Source organism: Mastacembelus armatus, chromosome 12, assembly GCF_900324485.2.
Source record: "Mastacembelus armatus chromosome 12, fMasArm1.2, whole genome shotgun sequence".
Taxonomy (NCBI): Eukaryota; Metazoa; Chordata; class Actinopteri; order Synbranchiformes; family Mastacembelidae; genus Mastacembelus; species Mastacembelus armatus.
In genome coordinates this window covers 18,453,111-18,474,283 of record NC_046644.1, presented here as the reverse complement: position 1 = coordinate 18,474,283, position 21,173 = coordinate 18,453,111, and the positions used below count along the sequence as shown (strand labels likewise).

Sequence of the window (21,173 nt, the reverse complement as noted above, 5' to 3'; positions counted from 1 at the left end):
TGTATGGTGGTGAGACAGATTCTACTATTTCCACATTACAGGGAGGAGAAACCAGAGGAATACAAGGTTAGCATGAGTCTTTAAATGTCTAAAGCTGGGCAGTATAACGCTGATTAACTAGGTAAAAGGCGTAATGTCTTGTCAACACATTGGATTATTTTAGCCTGTGATTGACAGTTGACTAATTGGATCAACCTGTCTACTTTGAATAGCTCTACAGTATACATGCACACAACAGTGCAAACATAAACACAGATACGATACAAATAGTAACACAGAACTTTTATTTTTGCCATAATAGCCATTAAATTAGCGGCTACAACGAGCCAGTTGCACAGGATCAACCTGAGTCAACACCATGTGCTGTAAATGGAAAAGTTTAAATATGTAATTTAAAGTAGCTGAGAAATGGTTTAAACTTTTAGCTTCTTCTTATGCGAGTTGCTAAAATAGTAGCAACACACAAGAGACAAGAGACCAAGACTAAACATCACTCATTACAGAACCAGTATGTCTTGTATGAAAAAATACTGTCACAATATCAACTTTGATATTATCACTAGTCTGAAATAACTGCCTGTTTAAAATCCATTTACAATAACACACTGGGGATATGGTGCAGGGAAGATATACTGAGCTTTCTGTGCTGCCACATCGGATAAATAATATCAGGAACCTTAACATTTGGAGGTTAATTTCCTGATTTCTGATTGGCTCATGTATTATTATTGTTTCTTTAAGGTTGGACAAGTAGTTTTCTTCAATAACGAACCAAAAGTCCAGCAACACTAAAAGACAAAATCCAAATAAAATGTCTTTTGCACCATTTGATCCAACTGATTTGACCCTGATGACTGTTTGAATCAGTGTATGTGGAGTGCTATGGTGCTTTCAGGTGCACATGGGGAAAAATGCTGATGACAGGATATACAGTGGGTCACCTGTGTTTTGCTGCAATATTTGGTTTTAATATGTGTCTATATCCATCCAGTTACACTTGGTATGAATATGAATACCCTCTTCGTGAATTAAAATATACCTGAACATATATATATATATATATATATATATATATATATATATATATATATATATATATATATATATATATATATATATATATATATATATATATATATATATATATATATATATATATATATATATATATATATATATATATATATATATATAAAGACACTTACCTTTAACACCTGCACGCTGTTGCGACATCCCTGAAACTAAATTTTCTTTTCAAACACCTGGGAAAGAAAAATCACAGTGTAAAACTAGTGAAAGTACAGAAGTATTATCAGAAGAAGGCACTTGAGGAATCAAGAATAAAAGTACTAATAATTCAAATGACCTTATTCATGTTATTATATTTTAGCACTTGGTTGTTATGCATTAAAATCTCAATGTCATTTTCTTGCAGCCGGTTGAGGACGGTATATTTGAAACTCTTCATATAATGTTGGATTGATTTATTTTATTAACTGCATTTTTTTAATGCATATATGAATCTGTTATAGTTTTATAGAAGACATATAAATTTATACTGTACAGATACTGTCCTTATCTGACACAGAATGTCACAGGTAGAACAAAATAAGTAGAAGGTGAAGCCAGAATTAACCACAGACACAAACCTGAAGAGGATTACTGAAGAGAAATGAATTGAAGGGCTGACACTGGTATGTTGTTAGACTCCAGCTCAAAAGCTAAGTCTTTAGATGTTTTGGAGGAAAACTGATTAAAAGGTTACATTTTCTTTTGTGGGTTGTGAGAACTGTTTTACATCTAAGACTAAATAAACCATTTAAAAGCAAATTCATGAGCTGAAAATGCCCTGACACAAAGCTGCTTTTCACAGGACAGTGCTATGGCTTTAGCTTGAACAGCTTTAAGAAAAATGAAGGTTGATTCATTATGTGACATAATTGAAAATGATTTTTATTTGATCATTTACATTTAATTGATATAAACATGTCCATGAAACAAAATGGTTCAAACATTTAAGAAAGTCATATTTGATAATAAGCACAGACATAATTTTGGAAACATAAGTTATCACAAACCGACCAAATGGGAACAAGAGTGCTTCCGCTACACGAAACATCCTATATAACAGATTATAGATTAAATCAGCTTCCTTGTCTTAATTTATAGTATTTCCCTTATTTTTTCCCTTGGACAGCACATGCAGTCAAGTCCTTTTCCATGTTGTTCTGATTCCTCAGTTCCTGCAGATCAGGTTCCTTCCTCCTCCTGCAGAATCTTTCATGTTCTAATTCTTTTACATGTCTTGTTTCTGCACGTCCGTGTGTGCATCCATTTGGCCCCTCACAGTTGCATGCTGTGCACTAGGTTGGAAAAAGGATTCTGTAACGTAGTTTGAAAGTATCCCCAGAATTTGTCTTCAAAAACCGCCAGTCACCAAGCAAATGTCACTGAGAGCCCCGTAAAAACAGCGGCGAGGGCTGCGTGGGCCAAAGAAATAAATACCGAACCGATAAGTTAATTTAAATAGATAAATAAATAGTTGTCATAGGCTACATGCGAAATAATAAATTAGACTTTAAACAGAACCAGTCCTATGCTTGATAAAGGCCAACAGACATAATAAACAGCGTCAGTTTCCCCTCCTGTCTGTGGTTTGTGGGGGGAAACGCCATATGCACAGATCAGCTCAGCGGTTTGTGATGTGAACAAGTATCCTGGTTGTATTTTTCCCGGTGCGCCTTTGGATGGAGTGGATGAAGAAGAACTAAATGCAAATCTCTGTGTGAGTGAAAGAAAAGCTCTTCGCGCTGGGCCTCATCACTAGGTGAAGCTCATGGATACTGTGTGCTCCAGCGCTTTGCGGCGCAGGGAGGCGATGCTTGTCCCTCTCCAGACGTCACTGTCCGGGGAACTACACAGCTGAGGCGAGCCGGTCACGTTGGTCGGGCCCGACAGGGATGCGGGTACCATCCCAGGGAAAGTGGGCTGGTAGAGGTGTGACTGCAGGCCGGAGCCGTTCGACGACATGTTGGATAGACCCATGGAGTTGGGCGGCGGCCCAGCGCCGAGGCTGCACTGAGACAGGGACTGCGCCATGGCCTGCTGGCGACCCAGAGCCGGCGGTAGCTGCAGCTGAGACACGCCGGGCATCCCCGCTGTGGCCCAGCGGGTGTCGTTGGCGTGGAAGGAGCAGAGGCTGTCGCCCATGGCCGCCGCTGCCGCCGCGGCGGACGGGAACTGAGGCAAGCCATGGTGCGTCGGCAGGAGAGTCCCCGGAGCCCGGAAGACATTGGTGGTCTTCTTGCGCTTCTTCCACTTGGCGCGTCGGTTCTGAAACCAGACCTGCGGACACAGAGATGATAAGTGAGGAGCGCCAGATGTAACGGCTGCTCGTGCACTGACAGGCCGTGTTACCGGAGCTGTACGCGCACATAAAAAGGTCACGGCATCAGTCTGTGATCATCATGATAACGTCAAGCACCAACAATAAATCAATGTTTTTTTTTTCCAGGAACCTGTACAGGTGTGTGCGCAAACCCCAGCTCCCAGTTAACGAAGAATAATAATAACTGGTTTATTTCTGCTACTCTCCAAAACCTCTTGTATGGCGCCAGTACATGCTATAATAAACCTTTATTCTCTAACTCATTTGTTTGAACTGAAGGTGGTTTCAGGGAATTAGGGAATAGTTAATTTACACACAATAAATTCCATGAAAACACTACAAGCCTGAGTAATATTCGCATCGATGTAACTATGTCTTTTTAATTTATGGCAGTTTTTTTTATCTTTGTGCAAAATACACATTTTAAATAAAACCATTTGACCCGTAAGGATTTTACTGCTTTGGAAGGAGCCACTAAAAAACGCAGGCACTCAGATAATAAAGATAATGTTACTGCTGTGACAAATAGGCCTGTGGCAAACAGACTTTATTCCCGGAGTCCTTGAGCTTCTGTCGGTTTGGTTGTAAGCGGGCGTCGATGATTAATGTGAGGATTTGGTTGAGAAAGTGGGGCGCAGTAATGAGAACGGGCCAATCTCAGGCTCGCCCTCCTCGTGTAGCCAGCCGTGAAATCCGGCCTGAAATGCATTACACTTCACGGGAAAGAAAACGCGATTTCTCATTCCGTTTAAAAAGACAGAGTGCAGCCCCGGCGAGCCCGGCATGAAGACGCACAGAGCAGTGACAGGCCCAACGCTAAGCTGAACCTGGACCAGCTCCTTATTTCTTATTTCTCTAATCCTTATTTTATGTAAATAGCGTCGCTGATGATTATTAGAGTATTATTTCACATGTGAGCAACCCCAGTGCTGAGGTTAATAAGCCGGTGACAGTATAATTCCCGGTGTGGCTGATTTGTTATGAAGTATCGTGAATGTGCGCAGGCTGAAAGTCACTGAGGATAAAGCCGCAGGGTGACACGCAGTCAAAGTGCAGACTGACACCGAGCACCACTGCTGATTCAGGTCTGTTATCATCAGCTCACGCTCTGTTTTATTGCAGGCGATTAAAGGAGCGTAATAAAGCTGCAGTCATCATTTGGCTCCCTGCAGACACATAATGTGGGTCAGTTTGACACCAGGCAGGACCCGGAGAGAACACACACGATGTTTTTATCATCATCATCATATAATGTATAATGTGAACAATGGTCCAAAACTTCGTGAGTTAAAAGGCACCAGGATTTGGCTGAACCCCTGATTGTCTGTAATCCACAGGGCCTCCGGTTCGAGTCCGGGTCCAGACTATATTCATACAACACACACACACATATACCTGAAACCTGTGTGTTGTAATCTTTACTTCTATATAATATTTAAAATCAAACAAATTAATGCAACAACAAATTAAAGTTAATTCATTGCTGGTGTTTTATGAATAATTCTAATAAATAAACATTTTGTAGATTTTTTAAAATGATTTTCTATTTGAAAAGATGATTTTATTTTCCTGATCATTATTTCAGCGCAAATTAAAGAATAAATAAATACTAAACGTTTCTGTTTATCTCTGCATAAACATCTAAACATTTGTAGCAACAATCACAAATCCCCTTGAGTTCCGCTGAAATATTGAACCAGGTAAAAGCGACTTTTAAATTGAAAAAAAGAAAAATGAAAAGCTGTTTTTCTAATATAATAAAATAAATTTAGTCTTTGTTGATGGCGCGTTTTAAATGACCAATACGCGAAGTCATTTTTGAACAATAATAAATAAAGCAAATATCGGAGTGTTTCACTAAACTGAACGCAGTTTTTAATGTGTATAATTACTGTAGTATCCAGGTTACAGTACTGGCAGGTTTTTATTTTGGGGTTAATGGAGATTTACTTATTTAAAAACATTTTAAGGGATTTTTAAAAATGAAATTCATATAGGCGACTGTATTTTTGTAAACATCTTAAATAATAAGAGTCTTACAGATTTAAAACGTTTTGTCCTGCACTGGAAAAACATCTGGAGTTTTGTTTGATCCATTGGTGATTAAAAAAAAAAAAAAAGCTCCATTTCCGCCGCCCTACCTGCACTCTGGACTCCGTCAGGCCGATCCTCAGCGCCAGCTCCTCCCGCATGAAGATGTCAGGGTAGTGCGTTTTGGCGAAGCTCCGCTCCAGCTCGTTGAGCTGAGCCGGGGTGAAGCGGGTCCGGTGCCGCTTCTGTTTCTGGGTCTGCTGCCCTCCAGACTGGCTGGAGCTGTTGTTGTTCTGCTGCTGTTGCTGCTGCTTCTCCTGCTCCTTGTTGTTGACCTGCACCGGGTTGGATCCTCCGCCGCTGCTGATATCATCACCGGGGAGCATCGTGGCCCCTTCCACACCGTCGGGGCCCGGGCCGAGCTCCCCGGAGTGTCCCGGGTCAGGTCCCCCTCCGCCGAGCCTGCACTTCAAAGCCTCCCTGTGGCCCAGGAGCTCCGCCGCGGCATCTTTCATCCCTGCACAGACAACCACAGCTGCTGAGATTTGCACAGTGGACAGTGTCTACTGCAGGAAAAGGAACATGGTTAGGCAAACAGGTTAAAGTGCACACAAGCGAAATACTTTACAAGCAAAAGGGAGAAACCTGACTAGCTGAAGCGTCATCGTGCTGCAGTGCGAAGTGATGACACTAAAGCTGCACATGCACTAAACGCTCCTGTTCTAATTTAAAACACAAATGCAGAAATGCGCCGACTGCAGAAAGACAACTACAGCATGCAGGTTACAAGCTGCTCCTTAAGTACTCTTAATTCAATTCGATCACACCGATATCTTAGAAAATTGTTAAATCAAATTACGCAGTAATATAATAATAATAATTACTTTTCCAATGAATTAAGCGAGATTAGTTCACTTCAGTCACATTAAGATAATATAAGAAGCAAATTGACAATTTTCTGAGGTTGATTTAAGATGAGAAGTGTCTCCAGCTTACAGTAGAGTTGAAGACCGGAGTTTGGTGACGATAACTCACCGAGGCGAGCATCCAGGAGGTCGGCATGAGATAGCATTGCGCACCGCTCCAGGGCGAAATGCTATTCCAAAAAAATCTCTATGACTTTAACCTATTTAAGAAATATATATAGCCTAAATGAAAGCAAATTCGGTTTGTGGTTAAAAGGGAGGTTCGTTGCATTATAATGTAGTTTAGAGAAATGGGGAGGCGCTTAACAACGGAATGAACCCATGAGCTTCTCCAAACGAGGACCAATCAGAGTTGAAGCCGGAGGTATGTCAGCTTTAGCCCAAGACCCCTGCGCCCCCTCCGCCCCCTCCATCCTCTCACATCCACAAGTTCATTCCTCCTCATTCCTGTAATTGGCTTTGATTTCTCCTCCAAATTACATCCAATAAAATAACCTGATTTAATATCTGTGTGAGAGCTTCGACCCGTTCAAGAAATGTTGGATCACCACAATATTTGTTTAATTGTGCATGCTGCGCTGCACTCGTTTTTTTTTAGCAAGTCTCTCCATCAAGAACTGGAGTTATTCATATGAGGAAGAGCCACATGCTGCAGAAACAGACACCACATTGTGTGACTAATAATGCAACGCCGTGAATATGAACTTGGGTCTCTCATCTAAAACTGTATTACCGACTCTTTTTTTTTTGCATTTTAATGGCATTTTAGTCTCTGTGATGATATTTTCGACCTCTTTGCGACACTAAATGCCTCTTGGAGACTAAGTGAACCTCTTCTAATATCTTTGATTTCCCAGTCAGCCAAACAACAAACTTTATACAGTTCTAACCAGGCTCATTTTCAAGGCCATTAAGCTTTTATGTAATTAGTGCCAAATCTATAGGCCCTTATTGCAAATATCAGAGTAAGAACGGTATAAATTAGTAGTAATTTACTTGTGTTTAGGCCCAAGTGTCATGAAGGGAGGGACTTGGTGTAAATGATGTGTGAGCAAATTAATTCGGCGGAAAGAGGAGGGAGTTGAACACGAGCTGTGAATGCTTGCCTTTGATAAAGGGACACAGTTAATATACCCGAAAAGGCTGTGAATAAGCTGACACCAGAATAAATACACGCAGTTCTGTGTAGGCCGCTCAGAGGAGGGCTTTATTCACGATTCCTCATATTATCCGATTAAATTAAGGCTTTTTGATTTTCAGTGAGACCAGAAAAAGCTGAATAAACCACCATTAAACTCAATTAGCACAACAGCTTTTCTGTCTCACACACACACACACACACACACACACACTAGTCCGTCAAATATTTAAGGACAAAAAAAAAAAAAAAAAAAAAATCAGACATGCTTTAGACAGATGTCGGGACGTTTTGAGAGCGCAGGCTTATTTATTATGTGCTGGAAAAGTGGCACAAAGGAGGCGTCCGAGCGTGAACCCGGGGCTCGTTTGGGCTCTTTTCTTCATCCCTCCAGGCTTCAGTCGCCGCTGCTCGTCTTTTATTTGTCTGCAATCTGGAGGCACGACCGACAGACCGGGAGGGACGGACGGACGGACGGACGGATGAATGGATGGATGGAGTCGTGTGCGGGTTTACGGACGCACCGGCTTGAGGAGGAGATTTCGTCTTTGCGCTGATGTCTGCGTCTTTTTTTTTTCGAAGCCGGAAAAGAAGATGCGCACTTGGAGATACTTTCTCATGATCAAGGTTGTTTTGGTTTTTTTTTTAGAAGCCGAACTTGGGGAGTATAGACTTTAGGAGGTTTAAGGCAGGAACTAAGTGTTGATTCAGAAAACTAAATATTTTATGGGCTATTAACCGAGCAGAGGATGTTTTATTTTATTTATTAATTCCACATTTTACGTGATTTAATTGAATATTTCTGTAGAAAACTCAATATTTTTGCAGTTTCTCTGTTTTACGCAGCTTCCCTGGCGCGCACTGAGCCTATAAGGACCATTTGAAATCATCACATTGGGATGATGGATCGCGCCCTTCATTTTATGACTTTTCAATAGCCCTGTGCGTTTATAGCTGTACAAACAAAAGTGAATGACTCCTGTTGTAGCTTCAGGTCATATTTAATCCAAACTACGAGAGAGGTGATGATGAGGTGTCAGGAAGCATGAGGTGTTGAGGTTAATTCTGTTATTTAACATGTAGATTCATATTTAGAAGAGGAAAACAGTTTTGTTTTTTAAAGTATTATTGTTAATGTATTTTTTTTTTTTTTGCTTTTGTGATTGGTCCAAACAGGAAGGAAACACTGGCTGCATGTAAAAGCCTATAATTCATTAACGTTGGTACAGATTGAAATGGTAAAACCTTAAAGTACATGCACTGACGACTTAAAGTTCATATTATTCACGTTATTATAATAAGGTGACCCATCTTTCACATTTAATTGTACTGATTCAAAAGCATCTTTCAGTGTTAAGTGTTAATAGACTCAGTGTGTGTGTGTGTGTGTGGTGTGTTAAAGGTCTTGGTTTTGCTGAGTTGATCAGGCTGTAATTAGGGTAAACAAGGACCAAAGCACAGTTTGCTACATCTCTCCTCTCCTGGAGACTCCACTTAACAAGCTCACATCAATCTTCCCCATGATATGAATAAAAATAGACAAACAAATTCACCCCCACAAGTTAATGCGGTGCATCTGAGTGGAAAGTAGACATTTTCACGGGTTGTGCATGAAGAGTGACTTTTAAATATAAAACTGCAAAGAACACAAATGAAATACTACACTATAAAAGGGTGTACTGGAGCTGTAGTGGCTGTTTTTTACATATTTATTTTTACCTCAAATCCTCGTGTGTGATTGTTGCTGATGGACGCACAGTTGGTGACTGACGGGGCTTGAATGTGTGACCTCCTGCTCAACAGTACAGGATCTCCAAAGCACCAGGCCTGGCTGATTTTCTTTTCTTCCTCTCTCTGATCCGCCTTTGCGGGCTGTATTCACTCAATTAGAGATTTCTGAGGAGAAAAACAATCGATCTTCCATCTGCACAAACCCCAAGTTTAACAAATGAGATTTTTTGTTTCATGCAGCTGATTTGGTGACAGTCCGGGGGATTATGGGAGTAATAAGTTACAGTGGTAAAAACAGAGAGGAGCCACTGATGCTGCATCTCAGCCGCACCCACAGCGCCCAAACAGCTGCACATCTGTCACAGGTACAAAGTTTAGCGGCAGAAAACCGTGCACAAAAAGCAGCGTCCCTACTGCGCCGCAGCCTTCACAATAAGGGCCCCTTATGGTGCCTTTACTCCGTCCAGTAATAACTTCTGTTTATTTGCATAAACTAGAAATAAATTTGTATTTAGACTAAATGCTGCATAATGATGTCGCCTATAATGAGGAAAACGAAAAAATCCAAATGCTCAAGAAAGAAAAAGTACGTTTCAAGTTTGAAAAGGGAAAAGTACTGGATGAGTAACTGATCCATGGGAGTAACCCCAGTATATCTTTGACAGTTTAAAGTCCAGCGCTACAGTTAGGCCTGAAATATCAAGGCAGTTGTTGAGTTATTGCATTTTATGCTCCCAGTTAACTCCGCTGCATTTCAGATGGAAATACTTCTATTTTATTCTGCACCTTGATAACTTTTCAGAACAAAATTTTACATCCAAGACCAATTTAGAAAATCTAAATTACCCACCACCAGTAGTTTATTGAAACTGTTAGATACAATACAATCGGCCGCTCAACTAAATGTATCAGGAACAAAAGCGTAGATTTATAGGCGACGGACAGGGGCCCATCTGCTGCCTGGTGGGGGCTTTTATTTTGATACCTGACCTAAAATTTGCTGATGCAGGTAATAAAAAAAGGACCACTGGGCTTATAAAAAACTGCTTCTACCTTGTTTCATTGCCATTTTCCACACTGGATCCGAGTCCACATGCTCCCAGAGCTGGCAGCAGCCTGCACGGGCCCCCTGGTCACATAAACCCATGCAGGTGTAGCGCCCGCCGCCGCATCTCATGCCTCAATTAGCGTCGCTGCCCTCTGTACGGACTCGATTAGGCCGTGATTTATCCGAAAGAAATATAATTATACCTCCAAATAAAATAATCAGCATTGAGCAGCGATTTCCTTAACGAGATGGAGCGGGGTGGATGTCACGGAGTAGCAGCGCCTCATTAGGGCGGTAATGAGACTTTGGGGTGATCCCGATAATTATCAAAATCTGTAAAATAAGGATCAAGTCAAATGTAACCTTAATTTGTCTGGCAATTGAGTTCATTTATTAGTATGACTATTTAGGAAGGACTCTCCCAGCCTTTATACAAGGTGTCGTTATTTTAGGCCATTTGGATAATAGATGAGCTGCAGGGACATTAGACAGGCCCGTTTTGTCATTCATGGCCATAACCAACATTTGTCTATTGACTGACAGCGTTGCCCAAAGTGCTCTTGTCTTTATTGTAGGTATCAGGACAGAATCCATGGCTCTGCCGTTAACAGGAACACCAGCAGATGAAATACACTGTGAAATTAAAGCAGTATTAGTGCCGAAGTGATTAGCTGATTAATTGATTAGCAGCTCAAAACACCAGGTTCAGCTTTCTGTTAATTTCTGCTTTTGTTATTATTCTCTGTTGCATCATAATAAAGCCCATTAAGATTCAGAAAACTCTTCATAGAAAAGAAAAATGACACATTAATAAAAAAAAAACTTCTACTGTGAACTGTATCTTCATGTGTTTCCAATAGTAACTGGTGTAAAACCCTCCTACTTAAACTGAAAACCACAGAAAAGACAAATGTGTGTATTTCATCGATGTGTATAAAGTCCAACATGTGAGTTGGTGTGAGGAATAAAAGAAAGAAGAAAAAAAAACAACCTCTACTGTAATAAAGCGAGTGTTTTAGCGCATTCTTGTGGGATTCTGCACACAGGCGAAGCAAGAACAAAAGCTGTGGCACGTTAACGGTAAACAGTAGAAATAATTACATCAAGAACAGAGACTTTGAATGGATTCAGTTTGCCTCCATGGTTCCAAACAAGGCCTGACGAAAGGAATGGACATATAAGCAAGTGAGTCTCACAGTGAGAACAGAGACAGATCAGAAATCATCCTTCAAGCTTCACTGAGTCCAATATGTTTCTAGCCTCTTTGTACTCCTCTGATTCAGCCAAATCCTCTTCTGTTTCCTGGAAAGACACAGACGTACACAGTTTTTGGTTTGTTGCTACTGAGGAAAAAAAAAAAAAAAAACCGCAAACCATCACCCACACCACAAAATGAGAAATTACAGCTGGCTTCATAAGAATAGGACCACAAATCTTCCCCATTTTTTGTTAATGTCAAAGTAAACAACATTTGGACAAATCTTGTCTGGATGTCACTTTGGTGTCATAAAAACTTAATGTCCAAGGTCACATTTCAGTCTCCATCATAACGCTAGGATCCAAATTTAGCAGTTAAGGTTTGAGCCAAGAGGTAACGCTGTGCTTTAATCATGTGTGGCTGAGTTCCTGTGGTGGTCACGGCATTGACAGTGCCGCTAACGAACTGTGATGAGCGTGTTTGCATATGCGTTTGTCTTTCTGAAGAAAGACGATAAAAGAGGATGAGCGATGGAGAAGGAAACATGTTGCTAATTCCAGGTTAGCTCCCTCTGCCTGCCAGCCAGCTCTCATGTGACGGACTGCTGCTTTGCATTAATTGAGATAACCCTGACACATGCATGTTTACGTTGCATCTCATCATACCAGCTTCAGTCCTGGAGGGATCAGCACACACTGTGTGCTGTACACATGGACCAACGCAGGCTTCACTGGTGTAATACCTGAATATTCAAATGTTTAGGTCCCAGAACATACAAAAACACCTTTTTAGTAACCAGGTGAGATTTAGCCAAGTTTGTTTTACCTGATATGATGTAGGGACATCTCTTACTGAGACTTTGTGCTCCAGCGCCAACACAAAGAAAGCTAACAGCATTTAGACGTTTTCACTCAGAGCCACACCTGCACCTGTGTGAGGGTGGACTTCCAATGTCACCTGGTAGGACTGTTATGTTACTCAATAGCCTGTTTGGGCTTCTCATCAGACTATAGTTATTGGTCAGTAGGTCCCTACTCACCTACTGGAACCTACTGGTAGGTTCAGTAGGTTGTTTTGAACCTACAGCTCTTTATTGCTGTCATTTTGTGCATTAAGTAACTTTATGCGCGACAACAGTTTTATTTAGGCGAATAAAACAAACATAAACGTACATTTATGTCAGTTGCTAATGCTAAATGCCATTGACTATCATTGGCTTCAGTAGGTGCAGTAGGCTCCTATTGACCTATATGAATAGGACTGATGTATACTGATAACGCCTATTCAATAGTAAGACAACAGTCAAATCAGCTGCCCATGTCAGCACACTGCTATTCCCACAATGCCAGTGATAACATGCTGATGTTTAGCAGACGTAATGTTCTCCAGGCTCTTAGCATGCTAACCTTTGCTAATAAGAACTGAACACAAACAGCTGAGGCCGATGGGAATAATATTAGTTTAGCTGGTCATAAGTCCAAGTATGAAGAAATTAAAATCTGTACAGTTGATGGTGCTGTATGAGAAGTGAAGGGATCATAAATCTGGATTGTCCTGTGGGGGAAATTAACATTTGTTCTAAATTTCATGTCAATTCCTTTAATAGTTATTGATTATATTTAATCAATAACCAAACATATTAAGGAGACAGGATGCTGAGGATATGAGTCTGGCTCAAAGTCCTGGACCAACACACTGACATTGCCATCTGTAGGCCAAACCACTATCATGGCTAATTAACAGGTTACATAGTAAACTGAGGGCAGTGCATTTGGGGTTATCAATGCACGTTTTTGGAAAAACATGTTGCTGGAAAAAGTTTTCTCAACTTTAAATCTTTAAAAAAAAAAAAAAAAGGCAGATATTTCAGGTCTTGTTCAGCCTTCAGATACTGATTTGTTTTATGCTTCCACTTAACAGCGTTACTTACCAGTAACTGCTGCAGATCTCCATATGCTACGGTCAGACGGCGGTGACAGTCTGGGATCATCATTCTGGACTCCTGCAACACCTCCATCTGAAACCACACAGAGAGCCCATCAGTGCCATTGCCATCTCAATTAAACCAGAATAACTCCACCAACACGCTGTTAGCATTTCTCATTACCTACCTTCACAAAGACCAACCCATTATTGACACACACATTACAGCATTAATTTAAACAGCTAGAAACATGCACAGTTATTCACAGCATTTCACTGTAGCCCTGACATGCAGGGTGTCCCACATACGCTTGGCTGTGGTTAACATCTCCCAACAAGCCGGTGGTATGAAAAATGTTATTGAGTTATTGATCGAGCAGGGAGTTGGGCAGCGGGGGACCTCCTTGATCTGGCTGCACACCTGGATGAATGAAGAAAAGCCTGAGCCGAGGGCGCTGTGATCAGGCGTAAAGAGGTATTACTACGCCTGGAGAGAATCTGCGTTACAGCCGGGGGAACTTTCACAGCCACGGCTAATGTGGAATTCCCCCAGCTGGCACCCTAAAGAGCAGAGACGAGTTGGCTAACGCTGTCAGACACACTCACTCATGACAGATGCTTCCTCACCTAGCCCTCTGTCAAGCTGGAAAGTCAAAATGGACGCAGTGACATGCATGTACATTACACGGCAATGCACACTAACGGGCACACAGATGAATTCGTACGATGGCAGGCTGGCAGACTAACTGACACACTGAAAGATGGTGGACAACTAGTCGGGTTGGTTGCCATCTAGATGTGACAAGGTGAGCCAGACTAAGCAGAGGAGTGCTGAAACAGAGTAAAGTCATGGTGCCCTCCCAATGCAGTGGAATGATCCCATCAGCGCTGGATAAAGATGACACTTACAGCGTATTGATTCCATTAAAATAAAAACCTCTAATCCATCCTGCCTCAGACCTCTCATCTCCAACCATAATCCATCTGGCCTTCCAATCTCCCCATTTAACACCAGCCAAGCCTACCACTCAGCCTGAGCCTCCACTCTATGAATGAACAAACAAAACAAAACACACACAGAATTTTAATGTTACCAGTAAATATAATCAGGTGTGCTGTCTGTGCAGCAGTTCCTCTCTGGCTGAAATGTGCAGAAGTGCAACCCAAATTAGCCAGGACCTGGTACACTAGAAGAATTATAGTGGCTTGGAGCTGTCCCCAACTTCAGCATTGTCCCTACCTTCAATTCTCTTGAAATTTGAAACATAGCAGTGTGCAGCTGACTGTAGGCAGTCCTTGATGATTATTTAATAACTTCCTCCTCTGTCTGTACAAAATGCCATGACAATAAATCAAGTGGTTGAAATATTTTAGTCTGGACTGACTGATGGACTGACATTCCTACCCACAGAGCCACAAGCACTAACAAGGCTGAAATACTGTATTTAAACAGAAAGTCTTTTGGGTTTCGGCATCTTGGTTAAATTTTGAATTGTTATTAAAAAGACAAATAAAGGGGATGTCCAAGATGTTATTAATTAGTTTTCTAAACATTCACTGTGTCCTCCAAAAGATGGAGGGCTGCAGGAACAGTCTGCAGAGAGAACAGAGAGCAGGATATGGGCCAGTGACACTAAATTACCAGCATGTGTCAGTAATTAACACACTCCTCTAAAATCAACATATAATTACATCTGCATCAAGCAAATTACAAAATCACCAATAATTCTCCTCCCAAAACCTAATTCTTCATTATCACTGTGGACTGACCTCATTACATGAACGAGAAACCATCAAGATCCAGTTCACTTCCTATCTATGGGAGAGCTAAACACACCTCTGTAACATCCGGTGATAAATGGATAATGCAATGGTTTTCAAATTAAGATGCATAATTGTTAGCATCAAGAAAGCAAAACATGAACCCACATACCTGTTTCTTGATGACATAATCATCTCCTGCCTCTGCTTTCAGGCGCTCAATCTTCTCCTCCTGCTGCTTCGCCTCAGTTATGTACGCAATCTTCTCTTTCGCCAGCCTGTGAGAACCAGAAAACAGGAAAGGACAGTTCCTAGTTAAAGGCAGTGACACAGTGTTGTTCCATCTAACATGAAACATAAATGCACAGCCTCCCAGACAGATAATATAGGCCGAACCACGAAAAGGCTGTGATGGTCACCTTTTACAGACAAGGCCATCTATCCTCATTGTCTCCAACGTTGCTCTGACTGAGGGGACACAGCGAGATCATCTCCCGCAGGAAGGCAAGACACACACCTCAATAACAACCACCGAACACATCATTCCCCCTCACTGCTGCAGGGAGCCACAAAATACTTGTATTCAAGTGGCAAGCAACGTTAAATCATGCTTTGCTAGGGATCTCAAATTATTATTTATACCGTGTTATAAAATAAACTTAGGATTGGATGTACTTGCATGAAAGATGCTTTACATCAAACCATTATTTTCACACAAGGATACTGTTAAAATGCAGCTGCTTGGACTCTGCTTTGGACAGGCATAATGAACAAAATGTAAAGTGTTCATGAAGGTCTGTCAAATGAAAAGCATCTGCAGTAGATTCTAAATGGGAGTTATTTGCAGCAGCAGTTTTTGTGTTTCTGTCGATCTGATGAATCCCCTCCAGTATTTATCTCTCTTTTAGCTCTGTTTTGGTCTCTACCACCTCTGAAGAGAAGAATATGTCTTGTTAGCTGCTAAAAGTGGGTTTTTAGAAGCTTTTCTCTAAAAACAGACAGCTGCTGTAGCTGAGACTATGAGGTAATGTTCAAAATGATAAACACTCAACTGAAAATCACTATGAAACTTTAAAACTGAGTGAAAACTGTAGATTTACATTATAATTCCCTCGAGAAAAGACATAGGTAATAAAACTGTTAAAAATGTAAAATATCTCCAGGCTATTTAAACTAAAGAACCTTATCATCCACCTTACAGATGCATAAACCAGATGTTCATCATTTTCTTCTCTATTTGTCATAAAGGAAAATATAAACATATAAAAAATATAAACAATTAAAAAAAAAATGGCTGGCAATATATTTTCTAGGGATCAATTACTCAGTGGAGTGCCTTTAAATACATATCTGCCTCTTATTAATTACATTTCATTCCCTTTATTCAAACATATACAAGGTAAGCCACTGTGGTGAAAACAATATAATTACCACAATATTAACAACAATTCTGTTAATTGAGTTTGATGAATATCAAATAAACATCATTTAAACACTGATTTTTCTTGATCATTGCTACTCTGAAGCAAAACTAAATGTTGGTTTATCGTTACCAATAAATGATTGACATTTTCTTAAAATCATGTCTTTAAAAATCTCTTTCCTACCTAAACATAAATTGTCTCCCCTCTGACAGCTTTTCTGCTTATTCTGCGTTGAGCAAATGTCCAGCAGCCAAACACAAAATCCTCTGCAGCTATCACCATGCCTATCTGACTCCTTTATCCACCTCCACAGGCTTCAATACACACATACACTCACACACTACTAGTCCTTTTTAGAGATTAATTGATCATCAATTTAGTCCCTAATTTGGACCAAGTCAGGTGGCAAATGGGCCTCTTTTCCTTGATTGTTAGTGAAAATGGGCTTGAGTACATTGATAAATTTTGATTATTTATCAATTACGAGCCAAATGGAACTAAATCTATTAAACAGATTCGGAGCCTGATTGGCATAATGGAGTTTGAAAATATCGCTATTGATAATGATTCCCAACTAATAGTCTTTTTCCGTCTGTGCCTACTTGTCAGGATGACAACACAAATTTCATTTTTCATAAAATCAACTGTGTGTGCATAAGTGAGTGATCCTTCATTAATCAGTCAAATTACTGGAGACCCTTCCCTCCGTGTTACACTGCTCCTTGCTTAGCCAAGGAAGCCAACAGCACTCTGTCAAATTTTACATCAATTACCGCTCATTCAAATACAGTTCCATCAAGATGCTTTTAAACAGCAACCATATGCATTCGCAGCTCCTGCTTTCTACTCTCAGGCTTGATGCAGAATGAGTGATGTCACCTGCTCAGAGTCAAAGAAGGTGGCAAAGAGAGGGGAAAAGATGGAGGAAGGAAGGCTGGAATCATTTGAATAAAACTGAAGGACAGTCTAATAACAAAATGTCCATTCCTCCCCTTCCAGTGCTGATGTTAATTTCTTATTTCTCACAGACTTGGAGCGCTGTGTGAATGAGGGGTGGGGTCGTGGCTGGTTTTAAATAGACCTGCCACCTCAGGCTTAATGGAAAAGGCAGCTCTCTGGAAAATAGAAAAAAGGGAATTAGAGCCAGCCGACACACACTTTCGGCCGCCTCTTCTTGCACTGTATTTTTGAGCCACGATGTAGTCTGTGCTGGGACCGGAATGACAAAGGCAAATTACTGTTGTCATTTTATTAAGGGCATCCGCCTCGCTAGGGCAGAAAGGCACTGACTGGAATGTGCAAAAGCCACTGGAAATAGGCCTGGCTAAAAGAGCAGGCAGGTTTCTTCTAAACTCCAATATATAAAAGGAGGGAGGAGGGAGTTAGGAAGCCAAGGGGAGAGAAAAAGGGGGGAGCAGAGGAGGAAGGACTGGATGAGAGGGACATGAGGTTATGAAGAAACAGAAAGCAATGACAGTCTGTACATTTAAACCTAACAGCTGGAGTACTTTCTGACCTAGAGGGAGTGAGATGTAAAATCTTCTGTCACAGTAAACTCAAAAACAGCAGCACTGCTTGATGAAGCACACTACTGGAACTACAGTGACATTGTTTTTCCCAAGACTGGACACTGTTTGACATCATCCACTAAGGGAAATCCAGCCTCCATCATTACCACCTCAGGGAGCCTGTTAGTAACGTGACCCTCATCAAAATACAATCGATAGCACATTACACAAACGCCATTGACAGGAGGGAATTAGAGGTCTGGCTGATCGACGCCAGACACACTCAGCCCATCACACAGACTACTATACTGATCCCATTACCACAACACACTTTATAATATCTTCAATATTTTCTATTCCAGCATGGTAAGTCTGAGCCATTGTACAAATTTAGATGTAAGGTCTGAACGGGTGACAGTTCTATTAATACTCTGACTTAAAATGCACGAGGAGCTCAAAGGTCCTACACCAAAAAGCCCGTGTTTTGTCTCATATCAAATCTGTCTGAATGTAACGCACAAACAGTTATAAATGAGCAGAGTTTCCCACACACAGAATTATTTGGAGAACACTATATTGTGTTTGTAGTGCAAGACAATTTAACCATGTTGCAAAAGAAAATTCAGACTATAAAACTACATAAACAGATGCACACAGGGCTTATCATACTATTTGGAGTCTAAACTTGGGGATAATGGTTTATGCTCCTGTGGTCAAATACTGATGATATATTTTATTTCAGAATTATTGATAAGATGTGTTAAAGACATAGATTCTTTAGAAAAAATTAGATTTAACTATGTGGTTAGATCACATATCCTGCACTTCTACAAATAACATTGAAAATTGAATTATCACCTTAACGAAGGAGGATTAATTGCAGAAATTATATTTGATTTGAGTGCATTTGTTTCAGCTAAGTAAAACTAACAAAACAGTGTAATTCTTTTCTTTATTATTTAATAATAATTATTAATTATATGATTGTCTCTGTACCTTTCAATCCGTTAGTTGTTAGTTCTGGGAAAACTTTTCATCAGGAAATCTCTAGTTTGTTTAATTCAGTATAAGAAATAGAGGCGTGGAATGAATCATCCTACAGGCCTAACAAAGATATATCTAAAAGCTCAGTTTCTCTGTAACATTTGCTTTGTGAGGCTTTAAAAGTGACATGAAAACAGCACCCGGCCTGTGTCAAATGATCAGCACTTTGCTCAGACAACAATGACATTGTTTTCATTCTTCTCTTCTATTATGCCCACTGACTATAATACTACCCCTTTAACTAACACTGACATCTTTTATAGTGTTTATCTTTTGATGGTATGAATTACACACATCTACCACACAACAATCAACTGCAAACTACATGCAGATTCAATAAAATTCACAGGAATCAGTAGTTACCTTCATTCATTTAACACCATTAACTTAGTCCAATGAAACACTGTTGGGCTGCTTTCACTTTGAGTTGGTTTAAGGGTGGTTTTTTTTTCCAGATCCCAGTCCAACGAACTGAATTATACTATATTGCGTTTGTAGTATTTTTAACTTTACATATATAAAAGAGGTACACATTTATGGCATAGGTTAAATACTATTAAGACTCTAAGACATTTAAATTCAAAGAAAAGATGCCTGGAATAACCAGTCTGGGAGAGCTGGTGTAGTTTTAAGGTAATACAGTGCTCTGTATTTAGTTATCTAATAAAAGTATTAATATAATTAGTTTTAAAAGAATCCTAACTTACTTTTTGTGTCTAAAACCTTTGCACAGTCTTAACAGAGCATGATGCAGACATCCCCCATTGCTGTGACACGATGACAGTGCAAATATTTCTTATACCACCACACATGCCAACATAAAATCACCAACCTGGATGAGAAGAAATCAATGGACACAGACACAAAAGTTCAGGCAGGGTCGTGTTAAAGACAGTGGTTAGTATTAACCTTTATCTAGCGTTAGTCAAGAACATGTAGCTTTCAATGTGAGCTTCTCTGTAGCTGGCTGTGTTGATGTTATGTTTGCAAAACCTTCAGAATAAATATAACACAACAAAATCTATTGTTGTTCCATCATTACGCGTCTCATCTTGAACCACAATAACAGAAAACCATTTCAAAGAACGCAGTTATTAAAACAGTTAGCTGATGTAAGTAGCTAGCAGCTAACAGCTAGCATAAGAAAAACACCGTTAACTGTCGCTGTAATTCAACACTTTACATTTAGCTACATCGAGCTTGTTGTACCACACCAGAAATGTTAGCTCGGAACAACAACAACGAAATGTAGCCATCCCAGACAAATCACTGACCGCAGGCCGCAGTGAAACACCGGAGCAAAGTTAGCACCTTTAGCACAGACGCACTTTCCATCGCAGCTTGGTTTAATGCTGAGCCGGCCTGCCTGCTAAAATAAGCTACGCTAAGCTAAGCTAAGCTAAGCTAATTAGCTCCATTCGCTTACTTCACGCCTAAAAGCCTTCATAGCTTGCCAACGTTAGCTATAACTGCAACCGATAGCCAGCCTTACCTTTTAACGATGCCAGTTTTAATCTTAATTTGCCGTATTCTTTGATCAGCCATGGTTGTGGATAGTTTTTATTAAAATTACTCCGTCGAAACGCGCTGCTGAAGCTAAATGAGAGAACGGCGTGCAGGTGGAAGGCAGGACTGACAAGCTGCTCGCGGAGAAATCGATCTAGGACTAGATTATCGAGTGTATGGATTAGATCTATCTATCTATCTATCTATCTATCTATCTATCTGTCTATCTATCTGTCTGTCTGTCTGTCTGTCTGTCTATCGTTTTATATATTAAAGTGGAAAACATGGTACAAAATCAAATACTCAGGTATCCACTGATATTTTGTTCTAAATATATCTATTTTTAAATCAGCTCTAAACTCAGTTCTCTGAAATAAAACCCCAGTCTCCCAAACCTAAATTCCTGCCTTTGTGTGTGCATTTATGCTTGAATTGAGTGGTTGTACATATAACAAAGATCTATTTGCTAACCAGTATTTTTGCATTAACTTGTCTTTTCACATTTAATTCCAATGAGCATTAAACTCCATATACAGCCAAATATTTG

The 21,173-nt window shown here is 40.3% G+C and overlaps 2 protein-coding genes across 3 annotated transcripts; both read right to left on the bottom strand.

The window, feature by feature from the left end:
• Positions 1-1,927: 1,927 nt before the first annotated feature.
• otpa (orthopedia homeobox a) lies at positions 1,928-9,781 on the bottom strand. 2 transcript variants are annotated; one of them, XM_026298410.2, is made up of 3 exons: positions 9,203-9,781; positions 5,530-5,936; positions 1,928-3,345 (listed from the first exon to the last, which is right to left on the bottom strand). In XM_026298410.2, exons 2-3 carry the CDS (start codon positions 5,932-5,934, stop codon positions 2,824-2,826), a joined length of 927 nt encoding a protein of 308 aa, XP_026154195.1. In that variant the 5' UTR covers positions 5,935-5,936; positions 9,203-9,781; the 3' UTR covers positions 1,928-2,823. The 2 variants fall into 2 exon arrangements, with proteins under 2 accessions (XP_026154195.1, XP_026154196.1); XM_026298411.2 differs by lacking the exon at positions 9,203-9,781 and adding an exon at positions 6,416-6,726.
• Positions 9,782-10,807: 1,026 nt separating this feature from the next.
• tbca (tubulin cofactor a) lies at positions 10,808-20,764 on the bottom strand. The gene is made up of 4 exons (XM_026298336.1): positions 20,613-20,764; positions 15,317-15,422; positions 13,391-13,477; positions 10,808-11,564 (listed from the first exon to the last, which is right to left on the bottom strand). Exons 1-4 carry the CDS (start codon positions 20,663-20,665, stop codon positions 11,484-11,486), a joined length of 327 nt encoding a protein of 108 aa, XP_026154121.1. The 5' UTR covers positions 20,666-20,764; the 3' UTR covers positions 10,808-11,483.
• Positions 20,765-21,173: the final 409 nt, after the last annotated feature.

Excerpts from the sequence above, each read along its gene's own strand:
- otpa (XM_026298411.2), bottom strand. The coding sequence starts at position 6,491 with ATGCTATCTCATGCCGACCTCCTGGATGCTCGCCTCGGTGAGTTATCG. Across the intron at positions 5,937-6,415 it reads CTCCGGTCTTCAACTCTACT|GGATGAAAGATGCCGCGGCG; the intron begins GTAAGCTGGAGA and ends TTGTCTGTGCAG. Across the intron at positions 3,346-5,529 it reads TGACGGAGTCCAGAGTGCAG|GTCTGGTTTCAGAACCGACG; the intron begins GTAGGGCGGCGG and ends CTGTGTCCGCAG.
- tbca (XM_026298336.1), bottom strand. The coding sequence starts at position 20,665 with ATGGCTGATCAAAGAATACGGCAAATTAAGATTAAAACTGGCATCGTT. Across the intron at positions 15,423-20,612 it reads AAAACTGGCATCGTTAAAAG|GCTGGCGAAAGAGAAGATTG; the intron begins GTAAGGCTGGCT and ends TGGTTCTCACAG. Across the intron at positions 13,478-15,316 it reads ATTATGTCATCAAGAAACAG|ATGGAGGTGTTGCAGGAGTC; the intron begins GTATGTGGGTTC and ends GTGTGGTTTCAG.